This window comes from Ammodytes marinus (genome assembly GCF_949987685.1).
Source record: "Ammodytes marinus genome assembly, chromosome: 17".
Taxonomy (NCBI): domain Eukaryota; kingdom Metazoa; phylum Chordata; class Actinopteri; order Uranoscopiformes; family Ammodytidae; genus Ammodytes; species Ammodytes marinus.
In genome coordinates, this window is record NC_137221.1 from 24,965,909 (window position 1) to 24,988,411 (window position 22,503).

Genomic DNA, 22,503 nt, shown 5'->3' on the forward strand with positions numbered 1-22,503 from the left:
GCAAGATAGACGGCGAAGCGTCTCATGGATGGGCCGACCAATCAGGTGGCTGCGTTTCAAAGGCACCGGTACTTCGACCAATAGGAAAAGTCAACATTGAGTGACCCATGTTGTTATCTGAACGCAAGATGGCGGCAAAAACCATATAGAGCTTCATCATTGAAACAGCGGACAGTGTATTGAAATCATGGGACATATAAAAAAAGATTTAAATGAATAGCCTACTTTACCATGGCTTCATACGAGACTCGACAACCATACTGTAAAAAAATATCTTTATTGTACCACCATGTTCCAGCATTCAATCCTTTTCGTCACACCAACACACACATTACATTTGTAAGTTTATAATTAATTATGCACATGGATGAAAGTGGGCAATGCAAGTCAAAAGACACACTCACCAGTAATTAGTTTATTACAAGCAGGCTAACTGAAACAACCCTCAATGTACAAGGATAGTTAACCCTGATAGGCTGTAATATGGATATCTCATTGCACCACAAAATACATACACATTCACAGTGGAGGCAGATGTTACAAAAACTATGGCTTTAGGGTTAAAATGTACAGGTAGGCCTATATTGCTAGACCCGTTGTCTAGAAGATATTTTGGCCCTCAAGAAACAATTTAATTAAACTCAATGTTAGACTGAGACATGTCCTCTGTGATAGGTACACAATCCATGTCTTCATTCACATATCATTAGACCATGCATATTTAACCATCCTGGAGGAACGACACACATTTTAATATTGCACTTATCTCTGCATCAGACAAATCTAGTTGTCAAATCAGTCAATGGGAAACCTAGGGGGAGGGGGGAGGGGGGGATGTCAAACAAATGTTAAGCTTCTTCTAAGTGGACGAGGATTTCAAATGAAGAGTCCTCCGTCTCCTTCAAGCTTCGTCTGAAGAGCTGAGAGTGTTGCCATGACGACTCCCCATCTCCACCACTGAGATCTGCTACAACCAGGAACTGTGAGGAGCCGGACAGATTGTGGAGGGACTGCATCTCCCCATCTGAAGGGTTCAAAATGGAGGAAAAATAATTAGGATGGATGGGGGTCACACAATCATCTCTGGAGTATATCACAGCAGGGCTGGACTGGGACAAAAAATCGGCCCTGGCATTTTTGGCCATGGCAGCCCACCGTTTATACGATATGCGGAGGAAGGGGTGTTGCACCAAATTCTGGGCCCCTATACAGAAAGTCCTGATGGGCTCTCTGAGAGGCGGTCTTACAATACAAACATGTAAAAGCTTTGTTTGTCTATAGTCCAAAACGTATGAGTGACTGGTCCCTCTCTGAGCCAGATAACAACACAATGTTTCTATTGATGAATGACCAGATTATTACGCGTACTTGAACACAACCCCTGGTCTAATGACTCTTAATAAACATACACACACACAGTGTTTCTCACAGGAATTTGGGAGACTGTGTCGTGGACCCTGGACCTTCTAGGGGGGTCCGGGGGAATGCTCCCCCGGAAGATTTTTTTTTAAATGTTAAAGTAAAATTCATCAATCTGGTGCACTTTGAGGAGAAAACAAAGGCTAAATCAACTGTTTCCTATGTAAGCTATTTAGTACTATTTTCTGGAATGATTCAAAGACACAGAATGACCAAAAAGCAGAAAGAAGAAAGTTTAAAAAATCCAGTCAGCTTCGGGAATTTTTTCCCTTCGTTTGTATTTTTTAATGGCCCAATATAGGCCCCTGATCTTCATAGCCCCTAAATAAAAAATGTCGGGGCCTTCAAAGATCAGGGGCCTATATTGAGCCAGTAAAATTAATATAAATCAAAAAAATAATTTATTTTTTCTTGGGTGCAGCCCCCCTCTGCCTTGGGCCCCCCCAAGCCTGTCCGCAGTCCGACGGCCCTGAATGTAAAACTGACCATCGTCAGATGCTCATAATTACTGAGTACAAGTTGAATGCGTGATAATACAACTCAATGCAGCCTCTGAATGGGCAGCCCTCTGCTGTGTGTGTGATTGGGCCAGGCCTAGCCTAGAACCAATCATAATGAGTAATGGCCTGGTAACTTTCAGGTGAAGTTGACAGCCTGCACGCACATTTATATGTCCATGGCACTCCCGAGAGGGAAGGGACCTCGGCCCTCGGCTGTGTGACTTGGCCGGGCCGGGCCGAGTCACACAGCCGAGGGTCCAAAAAAAAAAAAAAAAAGATTTTAATTTTTTTTTTTTTTTTTTTTTTTTTTTTAACCTCACCGGCCCAAAAGGCTGCCGGCCCCTCGGGCATTTGCCCGGTATGCCAGATGGCCAGTCCAGCCCTGTATCACAGGAATATATATCATATACAGTAGGTATACCTCCAGGGAACTCTGTGGTAATCTGGCCCACCTGAAGGTACCAGCGGACCTTCCCAGAGTTGAAGGTCTCGCTACTGGCCATGATGGAGACGGACTTTATCTTCATTCCCGCTGGAGCAAAGTCAAACTTCCAACTGATTCTTCCAACAGCGGAACCTTCTGTCCGGGCTATGTACACCTAAAGAGATAAAAGAGGGCCTGGTTCAATTCATTTAAATGAGTGAGTTTACAGTGTTCCACTTCCGGGAATGAAAAAGAGGGGAGTGTGTGACGCAAAAGTTAAGAGAAAAAAGGTTTTCTTGAACGCTGTGGCATGGTACAGCAACTGTATTTGATGACTTTTTTCCTCCTCTCGTCGTGTTAAAATGCACTTCACTGGCTGAACCCAAAACAGAGCAGGACTCGGGGCTCCAGAGATAAGCAAAAACTTCAGCACTGAAGTTCAACAAGAAACTTTATAAAGACACACTTAAAATAACTCTCTCTGCTCAGTTAAGAACCGACTGTGATGGCGTCATGGAGAGATTGATGTGTGTCAATGGGTCCGGTACGTGTGTCTGATGACAGGGCTGTTATCTTAACGTGCACAATCTTAATAATAAACAGTAATACAAGTTATAATGGCATTTATATTAAGAGCTTGCTAATCTTCTATAACAGTGTTAAGACTAAATGCTCCTGAAGTTTTAACCATAAAGCACCTGTCCCGCAATTACATCTAGACACATTAAGACAAGAGAGCGTTGTGTTTAACTAACTCCGAGGCAGTAAACTTGTTTTTCCCGGCTCTTAAGGGCTGTGAAAAAGGGGCTGTGTCTAGTAATGATTGCTTTTCAACTGCTTTCGAATAATTCTGAAGCATGTTTTTCATTTTGGGTTCTAAAAAAACTTTTAGATTAGATAATTCTATTATAATAAGATGTACGACGAAGACTTTGTTACACAGTACTTTGACTTTTGATTGAGTGTTTCAATGATAAGTCCCCACTGCTTTGAAATCCTTTACGTTTCCTCACAACATAAAGAACACTTTTCCTATCCTGAGCCACAGAATTCACAAGTGGACGTTCAAACTGAACAGTATAGGTCTGTTACTCAAACACAACTGAAACGTACCATCAGCCAGTCATTCTCCACCTTCCTGAAGACCGACTTCTTCTCCCACACACACTGATCCCAGGTCTGAAGGAGCTCACTGTTGTTGGACACTCGACAGTAGTGGTCTTTGGTGGCACTGTAGCGCACATGCAGTAACCGGTCCTCCTTCTCTTTCTCCGTAGGGGTAAACACAAAACCTGCAGTCTGACAAAAACAAACACACTACAACTTTAACATGTCATCATCATGAAACTTGATGTCAGTTGATTAATGACATTAAAACAGTTCTTTTTTTGAATTACATTTTCAAGAAATGATTGAATAAAGATGTACATTTGGCAATATCTAACTTATTATGAGTACATTTGCATCCATTAAAAAATAATAAAATCTAGATGTTGGATAAAGCCAAAAAAGTTAAATCCTTATTTCATTATTACAACATATTAGTGTCCAAAGTTTTTACAAACCAGATTTAATACATATTTTTTTTCATTTTGATAAATCAAAAATACTATGTACAGGTATTTAAAATGCATTTTCTGTTTTTAAGAAATTATAATATATATACTATATACTAGTATGAAAGAAGACATGTCATGGAAGCAAGTAAACAAAAAAGGGTTTTTATGAGTGCAGTGTGTCACCTTAAACCAATAGAATCATATTTGCAGAGTGGCATGAGCCCAGTTTAATTGCACTACCCTGTACCTGTGTGGAGGTCCCTGCCGCCGCCCCTCCGTCCTCCCCCCTGGCTACCCTCCAGGCCATGGAGCCAGAGTTGCGTCCGCCCAGCTCTCCTGCTTTGGGTTTCTTTGGGGAGATGAACTCCACCAGCTCCACCAGCAGCCTCTCTGTCAGCTCCTTCTTCCTCTCTGGACTCAGGGACTGCTGTCTCTGCAGTGTCACAGCAGATTGAAGGTGGTTAACATCAGTGCAACAGCAGTAACTAGTGACTATCCCTGCGTTCCAATACCCATACTCCCATACTATGTAGTATGCCAGAAAAAGATTTAGGATGTCCCAATACAGGCACATCAATCTTAGGGTGTATTCACACTGGGAAAGTCCGCTAGTTCACTTGCTTTGTTCCAGACCAAATAGAGTTTCGATTTTTTTTGTTTGGTGTAGTCCACTTTCACACGGCAACAACACTTTCCCATAATGTGAAGCTGACGGCAATTTATTAAAAAAGAAAAGAAAGAAAAGGCACAGTGCATTTGGGTCGGATCGAGTCCGGACAAATTCACACCACAAACGAACTGCAGCAGAGTGTGTATGGAAGCGCACCGAGACCACCTCTTCAGCTGGGTCTCGGAGCGCTCGTTTGGTCCGCTCCTGTGTGCGATTGCTGTATTCACACCTGCCTGAAAGATGCGCACCGAAGGCGGAAGTGCATCTGAGTTTGTTTCAACCGAACTAAACACGGCATGTGTGAATACACCCTTAGTATGCTGAAAATACACAAATGCCCCACTAACTCCAATAGTATTTTGGAGTATTCATCTTTATTCTTGACATTTCTTAACAAAACGAAGAAAAAAATCTTCCTTATCCGATTTGTTTTCTCTCCCATGGTCCTTCTACTCTTCTGTACTTTAGTATGTAGTTTAGTAAAGTAAGTATGGAATTGGAAAGTATTTGGAACATAGGGTATGTATTTAAAAGGCTTGTGACTTACCGAGGCATTGAGCCCATTGACAGTGTGCAGCAGCCAGGCCTCCTGAACCCTGGTCCTTCTTGACAAAACCTCTGGATGTTTGCAGGAATACCTCCAGGTCACATCAACGACCTGCATCACACATACACATACATTAGGATTCAAGGACTCTTTCTAAACATGTTTGTTTACAAGTGTCACATCCCGGCTCAAGGGAAGGACAATGAGGAAACCACACAAGAGAATTAGTTTAACCAAATAATTTATTTCAGCCAAGTTTAAAGTAATCTGCTAAATGGTGCACGAATGTCAGTAATCAGTAATGGGTGCGGTGTCTGTGTGAGTGAAGAGTGTAATGTTTGTGCAAAGCAGCAGCACTAAATTAACTTAACTAAACTTAACTTAACTAAACTAAACTAAACTAAACCAAACCAAACCAAAGCAAACCATACATCAAGGAAGGGAGGCTTAAGTGGTTGATTCCTACAGCTTATATAGCCGAGGAGATCAGCCAGCATGGGTGTTTGTAATTAGCAATCAGCTCCTGGAAGCCTGCCAATCAGGAGGTGTCAGGAGCCATTTTTAAAAAGTGGAGTCATTGGCCGTGTCTGAACTGCCATACTAGCGTCCTACATCCTACATACTCACCATCTATATACTGCATACTCTCTACTCAAAGATCGATTGTGTATGCGAGCTGCGTCTAAAACGTTCTCAGGTGAAGTATACTCAAGCAATGAAGAATTTCTTCTTCTTCTTATAAGATTCAGGCAGTTTAGACACTGTTAAGCTTATAACCGCCCTCTACAGGTTAGATATTGAACTAGATTTTTACAGTCCTGTGTTCATCATCTGTGTTTTAGACCTCTTGTTTTATAATAATGATGTTTTGAGGCGGAGGATCCCTCCGACGCTCTCTGTCCGGCTCATCAGCACTTAGCTGTCTGTGAGTTGAGCTGGACGAGCCGCGGTGTGTGGGACAGCGATCTGTTCTGATCTCTTTCCACTATCAGACTCACAACACTCATTTCACTTAGTGACTCTAATGTTGTTAGGTATTTATCTTCATCTCTTATCTATTGTAAGAGTGTATGAATGACTGCACGTACAGTTGTCAGATCGCGGAACCCCAAACAATGTTGTTGCCTAGCAACTTGCTCGAAAATATTTCATTTTCCTGGGCGGGTAGAATTGACCCAGTGCATTGTGGGGCGGTTGAGTAGGAAAAGTATACGATCGATTCATACCCAAAATCTTCCCGGAAGTTAGTACTCATCCGGGAATTTCTCACATACCCAAACTCGCATACCCAACCGTCACATACTCAAATTGAAGTCAAAATGAGTATGAGTAGGACGTTAGTATGGCAGTTCAGACACGGCCCTAGATTCTGGAGAATGTTTGTTGTCAAAATCAGTGACTATCCCTATACATCCGCTATCTGTCCGTACTGTGTGCGTTGAAAGAAATATCCAGTGTTAATACACAGCCTAAGATCTGTAAACGTGCATGTTGCTAGCTACGGTGGGCCCCCTTTGTTTAAACACCCTTGGTTTAAACACCCTTTGTTTACAGAGCCTATGCTGTGTATTAACACGATATTTAATTTTCAGTGCACACACAGTAGGGACAGGTAGGGGATGATGAGGAGATCTCCACTGATCGGATGGGTGTAAAAAATACACTTTTTTACATCTGGTTTAGTTTACAAGTATACAATACTGACATGTAGAACATTGTGTTTTCCCACTAAAGCTCCTTAAATGATAAGTCTGGTGATATTTCTTATTATCATCAAATGAAAGGAATGAAAAGAACACAAAAGGGGTCTGAGGACCCAAAGCTAGACATAACTTATTCACCTATGCCATAGGGCTCTATTGTTGTCCCAACACTTCCATGTGTGCTATATGAAACTATCCATTTGTAGGCTGTTTTTAAGATTTAAATCTTCAGTATGACGGGTTAGGGACTCAGTGAAATGGACAGGGAAGGACTCATTGTTGGTTTTGATCTATGAATGATTTTTTGTTGACAGAAAGTAAAATATAGATTGTAATAGTATGCATCCTTCAGGGTAATGCACTGTTCCTGTCGGTGTTCATTTAACCGTTTACTGTTTTAGCAGTGTGTGTGTATAGAGCCATTGGTCTGACCTGGTCCTTAGAGAAAGCCAGAACGTAGGCCAGTTTCTTCCCCCAGCCCACCTCATACAGTAGAGGCTTATCACAGGCGTTCTCACAGGAGTCACAGTGCAGCCACCGGCGCTGAGAGACAGAGTACATCTCTGTCCACACATGGTCTGACACAACACAGAGGAAAAACACAACTCAGCCTTTCAGTCACTTGATTTCTGAATAAGACATAGGCTGCATTCCAAATACTTATACTACCTACTATTTAGTATGGTAGAAAAAAGATTAAGGATGTCACAATACATACATGTCAATTGTAGTATGCTGAAAATACATAAATGCCCCACTAACTCCAATAGCATTTTGGAGTATTCGTCTTTATTCTTCACATTTCTCAACATCATGAAAAAAAAATCTTCCTTATCTGATTTTTTTCTCTCTCTCCTGTGGCTCTAAAACTCTTCTGTACTTTAGTATGTAGTGTAGTAAAAATAAAAAGTGATTTGGAAGACAGGGTGTGAGATGCGGTTATAGGTCATGTGTCTACCTGTGCTGTCCCAGACATATCTGGCCTCTAGACCTAGGGCTCTGCAGCACAGTGTGAAACAGTTGGCCCACTCCCCACAGCGCCCCCTCCTGCTCTCAAGTAACTTCTCAGGGTTGTTGTACCTGTGAACGACAATACAGAGAAAAACACAAAATGTACAGTACATCAATAAAGACAATTCTTATCCATGTGTTTTTTGTGGTCATGTTCATTCATGCTCTTTACGACACATGAAATTGGTTTACTTCTTACCATTTTAAAATGTAATAACTATGAATATCAGCTAAACTAAAAAGTTAGTGAATAAGACAATGAAAGGGACAGTGAAAAAGGAAGTATATATCACTGCTTACTGTTTTGCACTAAAGCCAGGCACACCCTAAACTACTTTCAACGTCGCAGGAGAGCTGTACAGTTCACACTACACAACTTTCTGCCTTGTAATGGTGCGTCTTGCGTCACTGTGGTTTAAACACTTCATGACTGAACAGTGACAGGGGGTCACACATTACAAGATCCTTAACCAGGAAGCATCCCAGACACGTCTGCAAACTGCATTAGCCCTGCGTTCCGAATCACATACTTTCTACTATTTAGTATGTTAGAAAAAAAGATTTAGGATGTCCCAATTCTTGTGGCCAGATTTAGGATGGTTAGAAAGACCCGGATGTCTACTACACCCGGCCAAGATTGTTAGTGTCCTATTTGGGCGATTCTGACCCATAATCCAGTGCGAACCTGAAGTGACGGAGCCTCCATATGAAAACAAACAGGGATGCGACAGATATAAAAAGATCAAGGCGCAATGTTATGATGAAATAAATTAGTAAATATAGTAAATTAGTATGTCCCAATAGTATGCCTACTGCATCCTAACTAGATTATTTTTATCGTCGGACGTAGTTTGTAGAATAGAAAAAAGAAAGAGTATGCAATTCGGAACGCAGGGTTAGTCATCAAAACGACACGCGACATGTGACATGTGAAATCACAAGATACTAAAGCGCCGGACATGAATGCTGTTGTTTTTTTCTGTCCACAAGAAACAAGTCGTTAGTGCCCTGAATTGCAGCGAAAAAAACAAGGAAGAAAAATAAAAGGGTTTGTAGAAAAGAATGAATGGGGAGTTGTAGGTAGAAAGGATTGGCTGTTCTGCAGAGAGTTGGAGTTTAAGAAATAATTAAAATGTTTTTTTTGTTTTTGTTACAAATACTGAAACGTTTGTGTATATGACAAATTATTATTATAAAAATTATTATTGTGTGTTATTGTGTCCACAGGTGTCCCCACCCCACCCCCCATCCCGTATCCTGCGCTCTTATTGACTGCTCTCGTTGCCAATCACAACCCTTTTCATACTACGTGATTTGGACTCAGACAGGGGCCAGATAATAAGATATCTGTCTGCTGTATGTGATGCGTTGGCAAAGTGCCTTGGTCATGCTTAAGTCTTTGAACCATTCACATAAAGCCATCAAAACTCACTGGAGCGTGTGTAGATTTGCCTCTGGTCTGGGACTTTTGTAGCCTGGTCCAACCAGACCATTGTACTTCATTTCATTTGTACAGAAGGTCTGGAACATGCTGTAATTGGCAAACGTTCACTCACTTGGAGGCGGGTGTCAGTTGAAGTTTAAAACTATTGGATCTGCCCAGTGCCACTCTGGATTAGCCAACCAATCGCATAACGTTTGGTCGTCACGTGTGTCATGAGCCGGCTTCTGACGGTGCGTTCGAGTTGGACAGGGAACTCGGAAATTTCCGACTTCACTACATATTGTAGTCTATGAATCTACCGGTACCTGGCAACAGTAACTTGCTAGAGTCTAACTTTTAGTTATTTGGACGAGAAAGGTTGTAGGCGTCCATACTTTTGCGAGCAGATGCACTGGAACACAGACAGGTCGGAACTCGGAACTACCAAGTCGGAAATCTCCTTCTTCCGAGTATAAAGGAACGCAGCATTCAACTGAAACTGGAGCGTGACTTCGACGTCATCGTTCTCAGCCACTCGTTCTGTTCGCTGATTGGACGGCTGTAGATTAGCCGGAGAAAACTGAGAAATGCACTGCACACCCAGACTGACTACTGTAGGGAAAATTAAATTTGGCCTGAAGTAGGCGGGCGGAGCCAGGCTAGGACTTTTGTTGGTGATGTCTAAAACCTGTCTACAGGTGGAAAAAGTCTTGTAATGTGAACTAGGCTCAAGTCCAGGTTTTTACGTTTACTTTAAAAACTTCTCCTAAACTCCCTTCATTGCAGTAAGAAACGGGCAAAATGTCAGACCAACACAGACCTGGGGAATCTGGTGGAGAGCTGGCAGCTATGGCAGTAGTGGTTCTCAACTCGCTGTGCTCCCCAGCGCAGGTCCTCTGCTGTGGGGTTGAGGGAGCCGCTGTTCTGGGTGGGACCTCCACAGCGGCTGCAGGACAGACAGTCCACCCAGGAGAAGAAGTCCTGTTTGAACCAACGCAGCAGCTCCAGCACCACAAAGTCTTCCAGCCCAAGTTTACATTCTACAAAGAGGGAGGAAGGTCAGTTGGTCCCCTCTGAATCCCTGTTTAAAAAGGTGCAGTGTGTAATAGCTTAACATGTTGTGGCATCGGTAACCACTCCCTTTGGAATAATTAGAGAATGTACAGTGGCCTTTGAGGACAAGAAGCTACTTACTAAAGATGGCATCATCCACCACTACCTCACGTTTTTCCACAAAAGTAAATGATGAAGGGAAGATGTCATTTTATGTTATTTAAGATAGTTATTTATTCTATAGTCCTTCTTCTTCGTCTTACAACAGGTGCATTTCGCCTGGACGCCCACTATATATCAAAACAAATATGGCTGTTTAAGTTTGTCCATTCTGTGCTAATGTAGAAACATGGCAGTGCAAAATGGTGGCCTCCGTTTGGGGTGACCTGCTCCTATGTAGATATTCATTCAAAAGGAGATACACTTTTATTTCAAACCAATTATACACTAATTAAACATACTTTTGGATATTGTATTCCACTATTGTAAAAAAAAAAATCAATAAATTATATGCACTATACCTTTAAAAGGAATATGTGGCTGTGTTCGGAAAGCCATACTAACTTCCTACATCCTACATACTCAACATCTATATACTACATACGGTCACCTCAGATCGATTGTGTATGCGAGGTGCATCGAAACATTCACACTGAAGTATACTCAATCAATAAAGAATTTCTTCTTCTTCTTATAAGATTCCGGCCGTTTAGACGCTGTTTAGCGTATTGCCGCCCTCCACAGGTTAGATATAGAACTAGATTTTTAAATACAGTCCTGTGTTGTGCAGGAAATGCAGATTTGTAAATAAAGGATTTAAAAAAAAAACTTCCTTGTCGTTTGAAAAGACGCGATGCATTGTGAGTAGGAAAAGTATCCAATCGATCCATAGCCAAAATCTTCCCGGAAGTTAGTACTCATCCGGGAATTTCTTGCATACCCAAACTCGCATACCCAACCGTCACATACTCAAATTGAAGTCAAAAGGAGTATGAGTAGGACGTTAGTATGGCTTTCCGAACACAGCCTCAGTGTGGAAGTGATTGGGGACGTGGCCCACCTGGGTCAGCGTCTCTGGCCTGCTTCAGCTTGAGTTGAGCAGCAGAGGAGTGCTGCTGGTGGGGGATGAGGCTCCGGGCTTTCTGCTGCAGCTCGGTGCTCTCATACAGCATCACGTGTTGGAAGTTTGACTGGAGAGTCACAATGAAGCTCATACTGTTCTCCTGACAAGAAAGACAACCAAACACACCCAGATTATCAAAAGAAGATAAATAAATCGACATAGCCACCATCGAGCACACGTCACCGATCGATGGAAGCCACAATCGCAATCGACACTAAATTAATACCCCGGCCTTAACGGCAATTGGAATTATTAATTTCCAAATACATGGCAAAGATTTACAAGCAAGATTCTAAATCTATAGTCTAAATTCATCTTTAATATCACTGTGTACACTGACCAACCCGTGATAATCCCAAATCATCTCCCCTTTATAGTTTCACTCAACACACACACACACACACACACACACACACACACACACACACACACACACACACACACACACACACACACACACACACACACACACACACACACACACACACACACACACACACACACACACACACACACACACACACACACACACACACACACACACACACACAGAGGTTCCGAGGAGAAAATCACTGATTTTGTCGAAAAGTGTTTTTTTTTTTTCAACAAGCGTTCACCAGAATTGCTTGATTCCACCTCTAACCCAGGTGTGAGCAGATCTTTACCAAGGACGATGGCTGTGGTTGAGGGGATGTCACTGGCTGACTGGAGGTGGAGGTAGCAGCAGGAGAAGCAGAGCTCTGAGGGGCTGAGGTTGAGGCAGCAGCAGATGGAGCACGGGGCTGGAGCGGCTGTCCTCCACCCAGCCTACGATCCCTCTCCGCGGCTATGGAGTCCCTGATCCACCTCATCTGTTCTATGGATGCAGTCTTAGGGAACACCAAGTGAGTCTCAGCCTGTGACGTGTGCAAGACAGAGGTAATAATATTATTCACTCAGTTAGCCTTGATGACCAGTGAACAAATAGACTACAGTCAATAAAGCAGGTGGCACAATAGGAGTACTTGCTTTTTAAGTTATTAACCACTAATGCTAATGCTTTGGGGGTTGTTTTTCAGTCAATGGACCAGGGAACCTAATCACAGTAAACGGCACCAGGAAAAAAAGAGCAATACATCAAGATTTTTTAACAACAACATCAGGCAGTTGGCAGAGACACTTGGCCTTGGGCACCAGTGGACATTTCAGCATGACAACGACCCAAAAACGCACACCACTTTTTTTTTCTTACCTCCTGGAATCCCATCTCAAAGAGGCATTCCACAGCCCCTGTGACTGGCAGCAGCTTGGTGGAGAAGGTTGGGTTGCCTATGCGGATGGATCGGTACTTTTCCTCACTGGGACACCTGGGAAGTGACATCATGTGAGGAAGTGAAGTGGAGGTGTTCTCGGGGCTTTTTAAGATAACTACCATTTGTTCGAGAAGGGTCTAGATGCAGCCGCTTCCGCCTACCAGTGCAGCTCGGCCAAACATGCCAAACACGCCCATATCTGCCAAAAACGCCCATATCGGCCAAAAACGCCTACAGCTCGTGCGCATGCGTAACGCTACAGAACTAATTCAAGCCCGCAGCTCAGTCCCATTGTTGCTTACTTAGCGATGTTGTCGCTATATTTACCGACTTTTCAGACACCTCTGGCGACGTTTTCTTCAAAAAAGCGACCAGAGACAAATCTAGCTACTTTTTCTGGTGTTATTGGTGACTTTTTCGCTCAAGTATCGCTCTTTACTCTAATCAACGATCAGCGGGTGCCTCCCCTGCCTGTCCCCCTTCCTAGAGCACTGACAGGCGGCAGAGTCCTCGCGCAGCAGTCCCTCGCAGCTGCGGACAGAGCAGGAGATACACACCTCTCTGCTCTAGTGTTCCTTTAGCATCCCTATTAGCAGTTGTAGTACCCCTCTTTTATGAGTAGTGCTTATTGAAACTGTGAGCATGTATGATTACTGCTAGACTTAACATTATCACGTCGGTTTTCTATGCAATTGTTTGATTCAATTTTATTTCAGACATATCAAAAAAAGACAAATTAAAAGCATGAAAATACAATAAAAAATATGTTCAAATGATTTCACAAATAAAAATAAACAAAAAAAAACAAAAAATAAACAAATAACATATTGAATTGATATGCCTGAAAAGGAGTAGGAAGAAGTATAAACTTATTTGATCCAACCCCTTTTCCACAGCTCAATAACTTTATAATAATCTTTTATATTATTATTATTATTATTATTATTATTTTTATATTTATACAATCCATATATCCATATATACTCGACACCATTGCAAATGAGGGCCACCCCTCAATTGGTCTCCTGAGGATAAACAAAAATCAAACGAAAAATGAAATGAAATATCCACTATACATCCATACAAAAATACATCCATCCACCATATGCATCAGCACAATTCATATGTCCATATCTCCATATTTGTACAACTCACATATCCATATCCACACATACATACTTTCCGTCTTAAATCTCTCCCTTATCCCTGTTAAAAATCATTGCTTTGAATTTTTTTTTGAACTGAATCATGTTTGGACATTGCTTTAGCTCCGTGCTCATACCATTCCACAGTTTCACACCACCAATTGAGATGCAATGACATTTTAAAGTCATGCGTGCAGCCAGTGTCTTAAAGTTTAACTGTTCCCTCAAATTGTAACCCCCCTCTCTGTCAAAAAAAAGTTTTTGAATGTTACCTGGTAGCAGTTTGTTTCTAGCTTTGAACATGATTTGTGTAACTTGATATTCAACCAGGTCCTTGAACTTTATGATGCGGGAAAAAAGAGGAGGTTGGTGTGATCATAATATCCAGCTTTATTGATTATTCTTATGGCTCGTTTTTGAAGTGTGACTAGTGGTTGCAGTGAGCTTTTGTAAGTGGTCCCCCAGACCTCCACACAGTAATTTAAATAAGGTAAGATCATTGGGCAGTAAAGAATATGCAATGATTTGTGATCCAATATATGCTTTGCTTTACCCAGGACTGAGATGCTTCGTGAAAGTTTAGATTTAACAGTTATGTGACTGTATAAAAAGTAAATAGCCTTCAGTCGCTAATAATATTATAAGAGACTGAAGTATTATTAAATTATAATAATGTTATATATAGGCTATATATTTATATAAGTATTATTAATATTACATCTCACATGCTTTTCCATACTGATTGTATGTGCATAATGCACTTTTTTTGTAAAGTGTCTAAGTATCTTAAAAAAAAAATATTATTTTGATGAACTGTTCTGCTTTTGTTGTTGTGTAGTCAGACACTTTCCCAGGTTCTTAAATGATGGACTTCAATGACAAAAATATTCAAATAGTTTATTTACAGACAAAACAATTATGAATATATTTTCTCAACAATGATATGAAAATGAGTTTTGTTTTAAAAATATGTTGAAACATTGCACTTTGTGGGAAATCATCAAATGCAAAGTGTAGCAAAATCAGACAAGAAGTTTTTGACACTGAATATGGCAGACCCATTGGTCAGTGACATCTTTGATTTGATATGAATTGCAGGCTCTCTGGGACAAAAAAAACCTTCGTTATCAGAAAATACACAATATATTAAATAAAGGCAGCCCCCAAACCTGCGGACAACCACCTTGGCAACCCAGCAAGTACTGTTTAATTGTGATTACTGCACGTATGGAAGAGCTGGAGCTTTTTGAAAAAGCCCACTAAATATGTTCAGATGTATAGCTCTGAGACTCGCTATGTGGAACAGAAGCAGAGTCTCTCATGAGGCTCATTGCAATCAAACATATATAACTGCCCTTAATCCATTTCTTCTGACTGAAAGGTATTTTTCAAGAGGGTCATGGCCGACACACAGCAGTGCAGTAAAGCATACACATTAACACAAGGTACACAGAAACATAAAACTAAAACTAAAAAGAATGATGTGCGAAAACACAGCATGTAGGCTCTGTATCAACATCAGATTTTTGTTCAGCGCTCAGACAGAACGGACAAGTAGCATATTGTGAAGAGATATTCATTGATTTTGACAAAATGTTGTACAAAGTTCATGTGCACCTAAAAATAGAGAAAAACAGTCACTTAATTACACTGATGTATTTGAGGGGACTGAGTCGCTAGTTTAGCCTTTAAGTCTACACAAATACAATGACATCTTGTTTATGTATTATAAAGTATGTAACTACCAACAAAGCACCATTGAACTTGAAGGACGTGCAGGTGTGACAACTTAATTTCTTTAGGCAGCTGATTTGGCTATGGAGACCCAGACCATTTTGTTGATGCAAAGCTCCAAAATGTCATCAGGTGTTCGTAGCTTGCAAATCTATTCACAAAAGACACATCACATAAAAATCATGTTAGTCATTAATTAACATAGTCAAATAAATTATACATTGCCACCAAAATAATGTTAACAGTAACACCTAACCTGTTACCTCATATGCTGACCAGATGCCAGTCTAATTTAATATATACAAACAAACACATGTTAATCATTTTTATCATATACTAATTATCATTCAGATAAGACTTATAAAGAAGCTATTTGGTCTGTAACGTTAAGCTATTTTCTAACCAACAAAATCCTTTGAATAACACAAACATAATATTAGGTAACGAAGTAGGCGAATAAAACATTTGTATTGACTTACCTGATATAGAAGAGCAGGGGGGTGTCTGTTTCAGTCCCAGCTGACTGTTGTAATCCATACTCTCGCTGGAGACGTAACTCCTGTACTATGAGCACTTAGTATTCATGTTTAATGTTGCGGATGCTGATTCTCTTGTTTTTAACTGTGCTGTAATGTCCTGTTTTAAACATTTTGCTGGTGAAATGGTCTCAACATCGACGGCAGCAAGAGCAGCTAGCTGGCTAGCGCGATATTAACCAACAGAACGGAACAGGAAGAACGTCACACAGTTTAGTGCAGAGCAACCATAGCAACAAGCTGTAGGCGTTTTTGGCCGATATGGGCGTGTTTGGCAGATATGGGCGTTTTTGGCATGTTGGCCGAGCTGCACTGGTAGGCGGCAGCGGCTGCATCTAGCTAGCTGGCTAGCGCGATATTAACCAACAGAACGGAACAGGAAGAACGTCACACAGTTTAGTGCAGAGCAACCATAGCAACAAGCTGTAGGCGTTTTTGGCCGATATGGGCGTGTTTGGCAGATATGGGCGTTTTTGGCATGTTGGCCGAGCTGCACTGGTAGGCGGCAGCGGCTGCATCTAGACCATATAGATTTGTTCCACTGTCACGGTGGCCACACATTGCCAAGCAAAAAAACTTTAAAGACCCACTGAGTGATGAAAGTTTATACATGATACATATTATGCACAGATACACACACATTATATGTTGCGGTCAAATGTCTTGCTTTACTGACACCTTGCTCAAAAGGTGGGCATTTACAGACACCAACTTGATATGATTACTTCACTCCAAAGCGGATTTGAGGCAGAATTAAGAAAGGTTGATTTAAATGTATTAGTTGTAATACTTTAGACCTGCTTCCTGCTCATGTTATGTTCGTGCGCAGACACCATGGACTAAACAAAACAATCAGAATTCTCCAACAGGGCTTTGTGTGTGCGTGTATGGGAGCTACAACCATAACGTTAGCTCTGTCGGTGGTTAAACTGCGGATACTATAGGATATTTCTGTTGAATGTATTTGTAATGCCGATGCAGAAAATGTCTACCTGAGCCTAGCTAACACATCACAACTCAACACACCAAACCGCCCGTGTAAATTCACAACCTTACCGTAAAATGTTGTCGGCGTAGGTAATTAACAACTTTGCAGCGTCCAGAAAGGCTTCATTTGGATTCTCACACAGTGTTGTGACGGCCGGTGACACAGCCATATTGTTATTATATTGTTTCAGAACCAACAACTACAACTCCTGTCACTTTACAGTACGAAAGCTAAGTTAAGGCTAGCTAGTTTGGCTAATGTAATTTTTGGGGTCCTGCGTGTGGCTGACCCTGACCTATCGATGCCTGAATAAATGTGTGCAGCTTAAACATATTATACATGGCACATTGTATTGCAGTACTACTTATATTATACTAATATGCATAAAAGACTGATGCATGTGTTGCTGTATTGGTGTAATTACACGTATATTACTGTGTACTTGTTATTATGAATCTGGCGTTCGAAAATTATACCTACTAAAAGGGACTTGCACATTCAAGGCTGAGCTGTCTGACTCGTACGTCTACTCATTGCATGCACAACTTCACCTTTGACAGCTCAGTTTGAAGCAGTTTTCGGTTATGTAAGTTACCAAACTGAGTTCATTTACGTCTGGTGCACGTCTAACCTACAGTTTTATTTATTTAGTTATTTGTATTCCTCTTGTGAAGAGGAAATAAGCTACAAGCTAGCAGTTGTGAGGTCTGGACAGAGTTTAGAGCATGTCTGCTTTATCACTATGCTGTTGGACTCATCTCCACCTCCACCTGAGACAACGGGACATAATAAGGGTGCTTCTTCAAAAGAGCGCATGTGTTTGTTCAAAGCCAGCCTCCAGACAGCACAGCAGCAGTGTGGCACATAGGAGGAGGAGGGTGGTTGTTACAGGCATAGGGTTGGTGTGTCCTCTGGGCACGGGGACCTCTCTGCCATGGGAGCAGCTGATCACAGGCCACAGTGGGATTGTGGCTCTTGACTCAGAGGAGTACAGGACACTTCCTTGTAGAGTGGCAGCACTGGTGCCAAGAGGCAGTGAGCAGGGGCAGTTTGAGCAGGGCAGGTTTGCCTCTCGTGGGGAGATCAACAGCATGTCCCAGGCCACTGTGATGGCCCTGGGAGCTGCTCAGCTGGCCCTGGAGGACTCAGGCTGGTGCCCCCAAACCCCAGATGAGCAGCTCAACACTGGGGTGGCAGTCGGCATGGGCATGGTGTCGCTGGAGGAAATCGCTCACACCGCCACCGCCTTCCGAGAAAAGGGCTACAACAAAGTCAGCCCCTTCTTTGTGCCTCGCATCCTGGTCAACATGGCAGCCGGCCACATAAGCATCAAACACAAACTGAAGGGTCCCAACCACGCCGTGTCCACCGCCTGCACCACAGGAGCACACGCCATAGGAGACGCAGCCAGGTTCATCGCCCACGGGGATGCAGTGGCTATGGTGGCGGGGGGGACAGAATCCTGCGTGGGGCCTCTGGCTGTGGCCGGATTCGCCAGGGCAAGGGCCCTCGCCACCAAATGGAACGACAAGCCCACCCAGGCGTCCAGGCCCTTCCACCCAGACAGAGAGGGCTTTGTGATGGGGGAAGGAGCGGCCGTGCTCCTCCTTGAAGAGCTGGACCACGCAGTGCACAGAGGAGCCAGGATCTATGCTGAGGTGCTGGGCTACGGACTCTCCGGGGACGCCAGCCACATCACCACACCCACCGCCGACGGAGATGGAGCGTTCAGGTGTAACTTTAGTTTTTGGCACAAGCAGATACTTGTTTGTATATTGTTCTTTTGCATGTGAAAAGCCAATATGTTTTGCTTTCCTATTCTTCCAAATGCTCTTTGTTATGGTTTTTAAACACTAATACGGATCCCTTGTGTGTCTAGAACATGAGCAAAAAAACAACCCTCTCTTTTTCTCCACCTCCACCTTTCTGAAAACCTGTGTTCAAAAACACCAATCAGAATTATATCCCCTTATGACGTCATTAGGAGTTGTAAAAAAATTACAACTGGGAAATCCTCCACCTCCGAGTTGTATGAAACGCAGCATTAGATTCAGCCAATCAGAGCAGATCCGGACCTAACCTTTTTTTTTTTTAAATGACGACAACACAAATGAACCCAAAAGAAAGGCATTTCAATATAAGTTCTATTCCTTAAACCCTCTTACTGCCAACCAAGCTTTAATGAGCTTGATTTAACCCTCTTCACTGTCTCTCCAGATGCATGTCTGCTGCCCTCAGAGATGCCGGCGTCTCTCCGGCTGACGTGACATACGTGAACGCTCACGCCACGTCTACGCCTCTGGGTGATGCGGCTGAAAACGCTGCCATCCAGAGGCTCTTCCAGCAGAGCCACGAGAGGCTGGCTGTGTCCTCCACCAAGGGAGCTACGGGCCATCTGCTGGGGGCAGCCGGGGCCCTCGAGGCAGCCTTCACCTCTCTGGCCTGCTACCACAGTGTCCTGCCCCCCACACTCAACCTGGACCGCACAGAGCCAGGGTTTGACCTCAACTATGTCCCCTGTTCGGCACAGCCATGGCAGGCTAAAGGCAGGCGCGTCGCACTCACAAACTCATTTGGATTCGGAGGCACCAACGCCTCACTGTGTCTCTCCAGCCTCCAATGAGCTGTCTGTGTGCTCTTTACTTTGGGTATTAGTTTCATCAAAGGGATATTGTTCAGTAGAACTAATCAGCACTTCTGTTTTTGAGAAGTTTAAATGACAGACTCTAAACTCCAATAAAAGTTGAGAGAAAAGCACTCAATATATTTTGTTTTGGATGTTTGTTTTATATGAAAATGTTCAAATATAATATATCTGATAGTGATGTGTGGAGGATCTAGCTTGTGTGATGCTCTGCTCTGTTCATACTTCATGACATAGTTTGAGCTTGTGACAGAAGAGTAAATGAGCCAAAGAGGCAATGAAGTTTACAAACAAATTACACCTGTCGGATTTATTCCTAAATAGTTAACAGCTTCAACCACATCTGGAGTGAATCTGAGCTCATATGTCACCACACTGTCCCCTTTAGGACAAGGATTCATGCACAGACTATTCTGACAGTATCTCCACATTGTAGTGAGGTCCCGTACTTTAAGGCCTACTTCACCTGTGGGAATATGAAGGTGTATTAAACTCTGAGATCCTATGTAGTATAACTGTGCAAACATTTTAGAAATCGGTTCCTCCTAGCCTGAGAAACCGCAGAAAGAGTGTTTTATGGTCTCACTGTCTAACCCTACATTTTCCCATGTGTGACATCACACTAGTAAAAATCTAGGGTTAGGATTAAAAGGACAGCTGGGCCAAGGGAAGACTGAGGGAAAACCTCGTTCATTATATTATAATAGTGATTTTATAATGATGGAATGCCGGTTCCGTATGGGTGAAGTATTCCTTTAAGTAAACGTACCTTGTCACTTTCTACCTTTGCTTATGCAAGATCCAGTCACTATACCCGTCTATGTTAGACTGCTTTGGCAAAAGATGCTGAAAATGAGCATGTCACCATTGGACCATTTGAATAATGCCAACGCTCAAGCATCATTTAGAAACAGAAACAACTGTACTCCAGCAGGGGGCGCTAGCTCACAGCAAGTCATGTGCATCTCCACTGTACAGTTTCCAATCCAGGAAACACCTTAGTACAGGGTGCTATGTGTCAAACTCATTTTCACAAAGGGCCGAATTAAGACATGATCATCACACAAGGGCCAGACATGTTGCTTACTGACATGCCTTCTTTTTAATCCAAAAATCAAACAACATATCTAGGTATATAACCTGCGTAAATAGGCCTAGCCTACATACAGGGGCATAGGCTAGGTTTTGTTTACATATTTTGGGAGACAAATTTTAGGTGGGGGGTATGGGGGTGCTCCCCCAGAAATGTTTGTGCGTCAAACACTTAATTTCCTGTATTCTGGTGGATTTTTCTGTTTCGGTTTTCTGGGCCTTTTCTGCGTCAATTTATTGTGGAAATGTCAACCTTCAGGTTTCTGGTGAAACAATTATGAGGAATATAATGCAGCAGGGCTCTCAGGCATTCTGGATTGAGCCACAATATGTTTTCTCTTGGATTTTTCAAAACTTTCTGCACATTCAAAACATATCACGTTTTTTTTTTGTTTTTTTTAGGAATCATGACCCAGCACCAGTGTTAACTATTTATGGCACTTTACATTGGTAAAGAAATGCAAAGCCACCATTGGAAACGAATGGGGTGGGCTATCAGCGGCTATCTAACGTTAGCTAGTAAGCTATATTGTAACTTGAGGCAAAAGTTAGAAAACAGATAATGTTAGCATTCATCCTTTGACAGTTGGCACAATCAATCATCAATATTATCATGCTATTTAGCCACATAGATTACAGCCATTAGAAAACTGACATATTTTCTTCAATGCAAGTTCATCTATTCATGGTTTAAAATCCTGAGCTGTGGAACTTTCAGCAGACATTCCTAGTGGTAAGCTGTGCGAGTGTCCTAACGGTTGGGAGCGTGTGCGACGTGCGGATATGGCACAGGCTCCGCATGAGAAGATTTTTTTTTTTTTTTTCGCGGGCCGAATTTAATGGAATTGCCGAATTGGTTTGCGGGCCAGATTAAATATTGAAACGGGCCAGATTTGGCCCGCGGGCCAGAGTTTGACACCCCTGCCTCAACCACAAAAAAACAACACATTTAGGCCTACAAGCATCAAAACACACTGACATCAACAGTGTGGGCTCGGTGTGGTTCATAGTATCCATACCATGCCCTCTTCTTACCAATCATAAAACAGCAAAGTGCTTGGCGCAGATAAAGCAAGGGCATGACGAAGCTTTTACATCCATTAGAGTATAAAGCGAGAGGAAATTATTCAATACAAGAGGTTGAATAACTGTATTAAGAATATAATTACATTAAATTACCTGGGGTTAGCTACTTGTAAGATCAGTCTGTGACTCCGGAAAAGCTTAGACTATTCATTGCAGTTAGGAAATAAATGGTACTTAACTGTGCTGATAATGGAAACAGGAATCACTTACGATTGCCTTTTGGGATCTTTACTGAAGGCACTTTAGTAGACCTCTGACTCTGTGTTGGATTCAGCCTGGTATGGCCTTTTTATTTGATGAGATAAACAACAAGGGATCCCCAGAGCAGAGGGGAGGTAAGAGAGTTACATTGGGGACAAGTTTAAGTTTAAGTTTATTTAAAGGGACATTGCATATTAATAGACATTTACATGTAAATATACAGGATTGTAGCAAGTGCTAATTTGCATCCTTTGTCCCTTGATTGGTCGACACCAATCACATGAAACAAGCATATGCGTGTACTCATAAATAAAAACAGACAATCAGACAACAGAAAAAATAAAATAAAAAAT

At 42.2% G+C, this 22,503-nt stretch overlaps 2 protein-coding genes across 3 annotated transcripts; one reads left to right on the plus strand and one right to left on the minus strand.

Annotated features, from left to right (window-relative positions):
* Window positions 1-260: 260 nt before the first annotated feature.
* Window positions 261-17,348, minus strand: ngly1 (N-glycanase 1). 2 transcript variants are annotated; one of them, XM_080044869.1, is made up of 12 exons: window positions 17,196-17,348; window positions 12,664-12,778; window positions 12,098-12,328; window positions 11,370-11,532; window positions 10,077-10,296; window positions 7,781-7,902; window positions 7,255-7,400; window positions 5,120-5,230; window positions 4,150-4,335; window positions 3,457-3,642; window positions 2,341-2,518; window positions 261-1,024 (listed from the first exon to the last, which is right to left on the minus strand). In XM_080044869.1, the coding sequence occupies exons 1-12, from the start codon at window positions 17,294-17,296 to the stop codon at window positions 849-851; spliced, it is 1,935 nt and encodes a 644-aa protein (XP_079900995.1). In that variant the 5' UTR covers window positions 17,297-17,348; the 3' UTR covers window positions 261-848. The 2 variants fall into 2 exon arrangements, with proteins under 2 accessions (XP_079900995.1, XP_079900996.1); XM_080044870.1 differs by having other exon boundaries at window positions 835-1,024; window positions 2,372-2,518.
* Window positions 17,349-17,673: 325 nt separating this feature from the next.
* oxsm (3-oxoacyl-ACP synthase, mitochondrial) lies at window positions 17,674-19,750 on the plus strand (the record flags this gene model as incomplete). Its single annotated transcript, XM_080045909.1, has 2 exons — window positions 17,674-18,859; window positions 19,345-19,750. Exons 1-2 carry the CDS (start codon window positions 17,853-17,855, stop codon window positions 19,748-19,750), a joined length of 1,413 nt encoding a protein of 470 aa, XP_079902035.1. The 5' UTR covers window positions 17,674-17,852.
* Window positions 19,751-22,503: the final 2,753 nt, after the last annotated feature.